General features: G+C 33.0%; 1 protein-coding gene across 1 annotated transcript in view; it reads right to left on the bottom strand.

Moving 5' to 3' along the window:
* Window positions 1–848: 848 nt before the first annotated feature.
* The window catches only part of LOC106478280 (ankyrin-1-like), a gene marked incomplete at its 3' end in the record, with an annotated part of 57,015 nt that continues 47,799 nt past the window's right edge, over window positions 849–10,064 (bottom strand). The window contains exons 6-7 of the mRNA XM_013938811.1: window positions 1,360–1,458; window positions 849–947 (exon numbers count right to left, since the gene is read on the bottom strand). Of these exons, the coding sequence (XP_013794265.1) occupies window positions 849–947; window positions 1,360–1,458 (198 nt within the window). The remainder of the gene's footprint in view (window positions 948–1,359; window positions 1,459–10,064) is intronic.

Below are 10,064 nucleotides of genomic sequence, written 5' to 3'. Positions count from 1 at the left end.
TTTTTCTCGTACGAAGCTACACAAAGTTCTATCGGCTCTAGACTAGAGGGAAGACAGAGAGACAACTGCATTCACTGCCATCTCTTGGGCTAATCTTGTCTGACCGAACAGTAGAGTAAGACCTTCATTATTTTAATTCAGCAACATATTCACCGTCCTGACACACTAACCACTAGGCCATTCTGGTCTGTGCCATCCCTAGGTGCTTCAAATACATTCATTATTGTAAAATAAATTTATTAGTATTTTTTGATACTCTAATTAGTCTATACACATATATAACACTAAGCACACTGTTGTTTTTGTTTTTTTTAGTTTTTATTACATTACATACCTGACATGCAGTTAATTTCTTTATTTAAGTATTCAGTAAGAAGTTAGTTTGTCAGTTATAAATTATCAATATTTTCTTATTAAAACAAGCTATCTACAAATATGAAGAACTAACTAAGTAATGAATAGCTAATGATTAGAATGCATTGACTCATCAGTTGGGTACCCTCGCTGTTAGCGATATTTTCGTCCGTAATCCCATTAATATTTCACGATGTTCTGCCTGCTAACCAGATTAAGGTTAGTCCGAAAACGTAATAGTAAGCGAACAAAGCAAAGCAGACATAATGATAAATAATATTTGATAAAAATAAATAAATATGTTCAAATATTTGATATATTAAGCATTTTAATCGATGTTGTTAAATGAATTTAACATTAAAAACAGAGTAAAATATAATTTACTTACACTATCAGTATATATATATATATCTGATATAAAATATTATTACAAAACTTAACATTTGGAGTTGTTAATGGTAAGTAGTTCCGCTTGGCACATTGATTTTACTTACATTAGTCGTGACGTCCACATTTTCTCCTTTCTGTATTAAAGTTCGTACCACATTCACATAGCCTTTCTGAGCGGCAGTATGAATACACTTAGCACCAGCCTAGAAAAAAAAATGCCATATTAGCTGAATCTTTTTTGTATTCCTGATAATGTTTTAGCGAGAGAAAAAACAAACGATATTCTACATTTATGTTTAATTAAAACTTGAAGTACAAACAAAAATATTTCACTACAAAATCCAGTCACACGTATAATGAATGAGCTAAGTGAAAATTAAATACCGTACTGACAAAGTATTAAATCCACTTAAAATTTCGCTGAGAAAAACTTGCTTTGAAGAATAACAACTTGAGACCAATCTAGAAGTTTTGTTTATATTTCTAAGAAACCAGATATTAAATATTTAGAAATTCCTTTTCAAAATTAGAAAGTGAATTTAAAAATTCTGACGCTTGGGTTCGGATTATTCTTTTAGTATTACAGTAGTAATATTAATTCATATCATGCCTTACCTTATTAGACATGTGAAGAGGGACACCTTTTTTCATGAAAATCATAGCTGTTTCAGGATGTCCTGCTGCTGAGGCTATGTGTAATAATGTGCTGCCGTCCTGTAAGTAAATAAAGGTTGGTTTCAGGGTTTTATAACATTATATAATTCCCGACTGTTTATCCAGAAGAACTATAGAAAAACGAAAAAAAAAATAGTTTTGTCTCGTCTCTTTTGATAAAAGTTTTGATTAAGGTCAGCGATCTTTTTCTTTTTTTCATAAAACAGATTAATAACTACAAACTCTTATGCACTTAGTTGAGGTAAAAATAAATAATCAAGTTAAAAAGTCATACAAAAACCCTGTGTTACGTTTAAATCGAAAACCAAAAAGAGAAAAAAAACATATGATACCATATAGATTTTTTTAATGGTATACGACCAAATGTACGTTTTAATGTTCACAATGTTTAAGATCCGTAACACCCATCTTCTGCTGATTTTAAACTATCATTTTTTATGGTTTAAGTTTAATATCACCAGAGGAAGGTCAATGGAATGAGTAAATAAGGGACAATCAACCAAAATCTTGAACATTTTTTTAGAGGGGGGCAATGAATTTTTTTGTTTTTGATAACACTAGATGGTATATTTTTCTTAATTCTCTATAAAACTCTTCATCTAAATTAGCCCGTATACGCGATATAACCTAGAGTGTAGGCACGATATTTTCTAGTCTGTATATACGAAATAACCTTGAGTGTAGGCATGATTTATACTAGCCTGTATACACGATACGAACTAACCTGTAGACACAATAGCGTGTAGGCACAATATATATTAGCCGTTATATATACGATATAAACGAGCCCTTGGAAACGATAGAAACTAACCTGTATACACAATATAACCTACAGTGTAAGCACGATATATACTAGCCTGTATACACGATACGAACTAACCTGTAGACACAATAGCGTGTAGGCACAATATATATTAGCCGTTATATATACGATATTACACAGGCTACTTTGCTAATTTATATTGTGTCTACAGGCTACCTTATATCGTGTCTACAAGTTAGTGTTTGGTCGATTAATACTCCTGAGACTGCTATAATTCCTTTTAAATGTATACAAACTATTAATACTTCTGAGACTGCTATAATTCCTTTTAAATGTATACAAACTATTCAACACTCCTGAGACTGCTATACTTCCTTTTCAACGTATACAAACTATTCAACACTCCTGAGACTGCTATAATTCCTTTTCAACGTATACAAACTATTCAACACTTCTGAGGCTGCTATGGTTCATTTTCAACGTATACAAACTATTCAACACTCCTGAGACTGCTATAGATCATTTTCTATGTTTACACAACTCTTAACATTCTTGTGCTAATACAATGTTGGATTAACAGACTGACTGACTTTCCTTCGTGAAATGTATTCATTATTTTTCCTTATGATTTCGGGTAAGCTGGTGATGAATAAGAAATATATTTTATCACCTCTATGAGAATGTGTATTTTTTATCTCAGTGTTAACTGAAATATTATACATATGTTTTCATTTCTGGTGTTTAGACGCTACTAATCTAACTTAACAAAGATAAAATCGTCATTAAATAGCTAAAACGAGACAATGTTTTCATTTACCAGAAATGTTCATATCATATATTTTATAAAACAGGAGAGATGTTTATATCTCTCTCATGGCGGCTACTAACAGACACGTAACTATGGTTTCAAGGGTTAAGGGGGCAATATTCCTTCGTGCTAAAACGATGCCTCTGGACGTTGTGTGTGACAGGCTGGCAACATTGGATCCCCTTAATTTGTTTACAGCTCCGTGACAGTTGTCAGGATAAATCTCGTGTATCCATGCTAATTTATATCGTATTTACAGGCTAGTTTATATTTTATATACAAACTAGTTTATATCTGTACACATGCTAGTTTTATATCGTGTATACATGCTATCGTCTCTGCAAACTAGTTTATATTGTTACACAGGCTACTTTGCTAATTTATATTGTAATACTCCTGAGACTGCTATAATTCCTTTTAAATGTATACAAACTATTAATACTCCTGAGACTGCTATAATTCCTTTTAAATGTATACAAACTATTAATACTCCTGAGACTGCTATAATTCCTTTTAAATGTATACAAACTATTAATACTTCTGAGACTGCTATAATTCCTTTTAAATGTATACAAACTAATAGTTTGTATACATTTAAAAGGAATTATAGCAGTCTCAGGAGTATTAATAGTTTGTATACGTTGAAACGGAATTATAGCAGCCCCAGGAGTATTAATAGTCTGTATACGTTGAAACGGAATTATAGCAGCCCCAGGAGTATTAATAGTTTGTATACGTTGAAACGGAATTATAGCAGCCCCAGAAGTGTTGCGTGCAGAATGTAATTATAGTAAAATTTACATGACACTTTAGATTACAAATGCTGAAAGTATTTACTAATCCTTTCTCAAACTACTGAATACAGTTTTGAGGGTGTCAGGTTATAATAGACATATACTCAGTTGATTGATAAAATGTATTTAATAGCATTTTCTAAACTATTGTTTTTGTTCAACAGCACGAAGGCCAAACCGCGTTACATATTGCTGCAGCTGGAGGAGATGAAGCTTTGGTAAAACTTTTCAGTATATTTAATGCCAATCCAAACATCCCCGACAAACAAGATAGAACTCCGCTCCACCTAGCGACAGAGCTTGGACACACCAGTATGGTTGAACTTCTGACTGATAAACTGAAGGCTTCTATTTTCTATCGCACAAAGGTAAGAAATAAACTCTGTTTGCTAAAATACAGTTTTGCATTATGTATGGGCTTTCTGTTAGACGTTAAAACTCTTTTGTAAACATTAAAAACAGTTGAGTTTGATTCTTGACTATTTATTGAATTATAAGAGTTCTGGGACGTTTTCTACGTTTACACACTACTGCAGAATGTAATTATAGTAAAATTTACCTGACACTTTAGATTACAAATGCTGACGACATTTACCAACCTGCAGGATATAATTATAATAACGTTTACATGCTGACATCTACCAATCCTTTATCAACCTGCAGGATATAATTATAATAACGTTTACATGCTGACATCTACCAATCCTTTATCAACCTGCAGAATGTAATTATAGTAAAATTTACCTGACACTTTAGATTACAAATGCTGACGACATTTACCAACCTGCAGGATATAATTATAATAACGTTTACATGCTGACATCTACCAATCCTTTATCAAGCGTTGATAAAGGATTGGTAGATGTCAGCATGTAAACGTTATTATAATTATATCCTGCAGGTTGGTAAATGTCGTCAGCATTTGTAATCTAAAGTGTCAGGTAAACTTTTGTATAATTATATCCTGTAGGTTGATAAAGGATTGGTAGATGTCAGCATGTGTATTTTAAACTCTCATGTAAACGTTATTATAATTATATCCTGCAGGTTGGTAAATGTCGTCAGCATTTGTAATCTAAAGTGTCAGGTAATTTTTTTTTATAATTATATCCTGTAGGTTGATAAAAGATTGGTAGATGTCGTCAGCATGTACAAGACAGTCTTTGTAAAATTAATTCACAGACATTTTAAAGTATTGTATCTTTCTTTCCAGAGTAATGATAAAAGTAGTATTTTATTGGTTTGTAGAAACATATTAATTAAATTACGCAGTTAGGAAGCTGCATAACTAACATGGTGAAGAAGAAACTTCGGGTTATCAATACGCGGTAGAACTGATTAAACGTGTGATGTTCAGTTTATGTTGATTATCTTCCAGTCGGACGTCTACAGGCTTGGAGTAAGTTTAGTGATGGACGTAAGTATAAGCTTCTTATCATATTAATTCCTATGTTGGCAAGTGAATAAAATGTACAAGGATGATTTTCTTTACAGTCAAACGGTCGATTGGACAGTTTTGGAGCAAACTTGGATAAAATTAACATGCACGTCGTTATTGTTTGATTTATAGCTCACGAAGAATCACCGATTTTCATTCAAAGTGAGAAAAATCAACAAATAAGCACAACGTGTTATCAACCTATGTAGGTCACTACATGTTGGTTGGATTGCAGTATTACATATATATTAATTTAATTGCACTGTGTGTTACAAACTTTCAAAAAGTTTGTTTTGTAAGAAACAAGATATGTGTGTGTGTGTATGAGAAACAAATAATACTTGAAAAAACAAGTACAAATTTGAAAACATCCAAATTTCTTCCTTCTGTTAAGGACCACAATAGTGTTAATATCGCAAAGTAGTAAATTTTGTGAAGTATCTTATAAGTTTCTTTGTTTGTAATTAAGCTACGCAATGGGCTATCTGTGCTCTGCCCAACATGAGTATCGAAACCAAGTTTCTAGCCACTGGGGGACATATTTTATAAAATGATAAAAATTATTTTCTAGCCATTTCTACGTTTTATACGGTTGACCATTATAATTACATACTTCTGAATAAGAATACTTTTCCTTTAACAGGCTATAAACAATAAGTATCAAAACCATAACATTCTGTTTCCTCGTGAATTCAACTACATTTGTAAGTCATGAATTAAAAAAAAAAATATATGTATTTTCAGTCAATCAACCAGAACAACTTCTGAAATTCAGAATTTGTTGTTGATGGTAGCATATTTTTGGTTGTTTGCACGATGATTAGTATATTTATAATTTTGGAGTATATTTAGAAAGAATATTACTAAGCTAAAACATATCTAATGGAAAGCAAATTTTCAAAATTCTTCGTTCCAGTAGAGCTACTGCTAAAGATAAAATTTTGTTCTAGTGTTAATAGTTATATTCTTCAAAACAAAAAAACACAAATAAGGGTTTAATGAGAGATCGTTTCCTTTGATGGTTTCTATAGTTTCTTTGCTTTTAAGTTTTGGATTGGTGTAGGAGAAGAATTTCATCCCAAACTATACTGTAACCTGTTTCATTTTGATGATACGTTAAAGCAGATATCTGAAATTCACCTCTACGCATGTGACCTTGATGTTCTTTGTATCTTATTTCTAGGGGACGGGACGTTTGTCCAATGTATTTCTTTCCACATTCACACGTGATATGCCCTGTTTGTGTTTTTTTAATAGGGATTCTTTCGGATTAGGTGACATTTAATCCTTGTGTGTTTTGTCTTTGTAACCACACAGAAACCTTGTATTTCTTAGCACTGATCATACCTGAAGACGCTAGATCAATGTTCTGTCGAAACATGGAGTATGTTCCACCATTGATAAAACTTTTCCTTATGCTTATAAATCGGAGTTTGCCTACCTATTATTATGACTGGAGAATTGTGTCATAGCCTTTTCCAAGAAACTATAATCATACAACGAAATCGCTACATGATGTATAACTAAAGGCCGTAACATTTTAAAATGGAGCATTCAATGTTTTACACTGAAGAAGAAAAACTCGCATAGCAGAGCTCTTAAAGACAGTAACGACCCACCGAACCCATGTTCCAATCTAAACTGGAGCAATGATCTCATCCACAAAGTGAATGCTCCGACCTAAAAAGCTATTGCAATGAAGCTTGGTACATTTCATGGCACCTTTATCAAGAATGTACGGATTAAGGTTGATAAAGGCTCACAAGCCTAAAGTTAACAATGTCCTTGTCATACCTCCAAATCAATGGTTGTTTCATGATAAAGATGAAACCATAGTAATCTCATTCAACCACCAACCTACTTAGTTTCCTGTTGCAGCGCCAATGAAAATTTTGCCTTTCGTTTGCTTAAAATTGGACTAGAAAGTTGACGTTCACGAACACTGGATAGTTTTTGTATAGTTTGTTAATATGTATGGTCTAAGATTGATCTCGTTGTTCTTCGAAGAAGCTCGTTACAATGAGAATTTCTGTATAAACAATAGTGCAAAAACATAGCTATTACACTTAGCATGATCGACCGTGCATGTCTCCAGGTGGGATATCTGTAAAGTTTACAGATGTACAACGCTAAAATCTAGGGTTCGATTCCCCGTGGTGGACACAGAAGATAACACAATATGACTTTGCTCTAAAACAAATAAGCACTGATTATTGGCAATAACATGAAATATAAATGATTACTAACATCGCGAAAAAGTATTTTCTTCTTAGTAGAATTAACAGAAATAGGAAATAGGAATTTTTTTCTTTTAACAACGTAAATAATTTTTAAAAATCGCGCTTCGTCTCCTACATCCCTGTTGGAACCTCAGACCCCCAACCTAAAATGTCTGCATTCCCCCATATTAAAAGCCTGTTATGAAAGTTACATGAATTTTCGTATTGGTAGACCCTTAAAAGAAGCCTGTTATGAAATTAACAAGAAGTTTTGGTTTGGTAGACCCTTAAAAGAAGCCTGTTATGAAATTAACAAGAAGTTTTGGTTTGGTAGACCCTTAAAAGAAGCCTGTTATGAAAGTGACAAGAGTTTTCGGGTTGGTAGACCCTTAAAAAAAGCCTGTTATGTAAGTGACTAGAAGTTTCGGATTGGTAAACCCTTAAAAGAAGCCTGTTATGAAAGTAACAAGAAGTTTCGGATTGGTAAACCCTTAAAAGGTTGGAACCTCAGACCCCTAGCCTAAAATGTCTGCATTCCCTCACCAGATAACTTCTCATGATCTGAAGCGACTTACACTATCACTTTATTCCTGCTTTAACTACAGATTTATGAAGGTTCATTTTATCTTTATCTTCATTGTTTTGCAATCCTGTTTTAGGCTTATACATATAGAAAAGATTATGTGGGCAAGGGGAGCAGTTGCCCCCACCTTTTTCTGTGAGCTATAGTATACACACGGGATTCATGTTTTGTAATGAAAGAAGACAAGAACATTAACATCTAGACATAGAAAGGATTACGTGGACAAGGAAAGCAGTTGCCCTCACTTTTTCCGTGGGCTGTAGTATACACACGGGATTCATGTTTGGTAATGAAAGAAGACAAGAACATTAACAGCTAGACATAAAAAGGATTACGTAAGCAAGGTGAGCGGTTGCCCCCACCTTTTTCTGTGGGCTATAGTATACACACGAGATTCATGTTTGGTAAGGAAAGAAGACATGAACATTAATAGTTAGACATTGAAAGGATTACGTGGGCAAGGGGAGCAGTTGCCCCCACTTTTTCTGTGGGCTGTAGTATACAAATGACATTCACAATAATTAAGTAAGACATTTGTTGACCCTTCCCCCATATTTTGGTCCCAAATCTTGTCCATGCTTATACAGTAATATTCGGTTTATTTTACAAAATATCCTTGAAAACGTAACGCTTATTTTATGAATTTAGGTATGGCTTCAGGTATACATATGTAAACATTTTGGGGACAGTCTACAACCAAGGCCATCATGATTTGAAACCTGTTTAGTTTCTAAACTTCGACATTCAGACATTTCTGGAGTATTGAATATGTTTTGTACCACAAGTCAATATTCTTATGTGTAGTGTTTTCATAAAGTTAAACCTATCTTTGGTTCATTTAAATGAGTTCAGAATTGCATAATGTACCTAAAAACACTGCTTTTCACGATTAATGATAACTTAATGAATAAACGTGAGTTGTTTTCAAAGTAACAGGTACTTATTATGAAGATTGTTCTATAATATAGTGTAAAAATATCACCAAAAGAAAGTACAAGTATTTGAAAATAATCGCTGAACAGTCTTTGCTCTGTAACAAAAAACAACAACTAACTAACTAACTAAACTTTCAAGCTTGATAAATTGAATGGTTAGAATATCTAACGTATCTACTTGTATTTTTTATTATTTCTAATTTAGTATTATATTTTTTATATTGTATTATAACAATCATTCTGCATTGGTAAATTAGTAAAAAGATTTAGGACTAACCTAAGCCTCCTGGACTGACAGAATCTCATGAGATATTATTTGGTTTACGGCCGAAAATATTGTTAACAGCGAGGGTATCTAGTTAATAAAACGATGTAAAGTAATCATTATAAGTAAGGTAATATATTTAATTAGCTATACTCATATATAGGTATATAATTTTAGTTCTGACCTATGTGGATTGCTTGCTTTGATCAGAAGAGAATAATAATTGCGCTGAAGTGAATTAGTTATACTTTGGTTTCATGTGTTTTAATCTTAAACATAGAATTAAGACACTACATTTGCGAGTTTAAGTAAGCCAAACTTGTATATTGAACTTGTATACATACCTTTTGAGAGTGTATGTGTGTAACCCATTCAAAATGTTTTCAGTTAAGACCCCTTACAGAAATTAGCCCATTCTTCTTTAAATTATTTCTGATTGTGACATAAGACTACTTTAATAAGTAAAGTAATTAAAGATATATATATATCTATAAGACTAGTAAAGCCGCGGGCCTATGGCCCACATTCACAGGGCCTCTATACTGCAAGTTTAATGCTTGAACTACTATTTTGCTCATTTTCAGTATAATGATCATTGCCGCTACAATGCAAGTTTAATTCACAAGTTACGAACAGTAATTAATAGGCCTTCTTATTTACGTGCTCTAATGTAAATCAATGCCAAATTTGAGGTTCGCTTTTGGGGAATCTCCGTAAAAATGTTTTCGCAAAATACCTGGGTTCCCTAGAGGGTTGGGTGAAAAGTGTCACCTTTGTGCAAACTTCGGGGCCGAGACAATTTGTTTAGCACCACTTAGAAGTTGGTGCGACCAGCAGTTT

Source organism: Limulus polyphemus, unplaced genomic scaffold (assembly GCF_000517525.1).
Source record: "Limulus polyphemus unplaced genomic scaffold, Limulus_polyphemus-2.1.2 Scaffold196, whole genome shotgun sequence".
NCBI lineage: Eukaryota > Metazoa > Arthropoda > Merostomata > Xiphosura > Limulidae > Limulus > Limulus polyphemus.
Note: the sequence above shows the minus strand (reverse complement) of the source record. Positions and strands in the feature narration are given on the sequence as shown.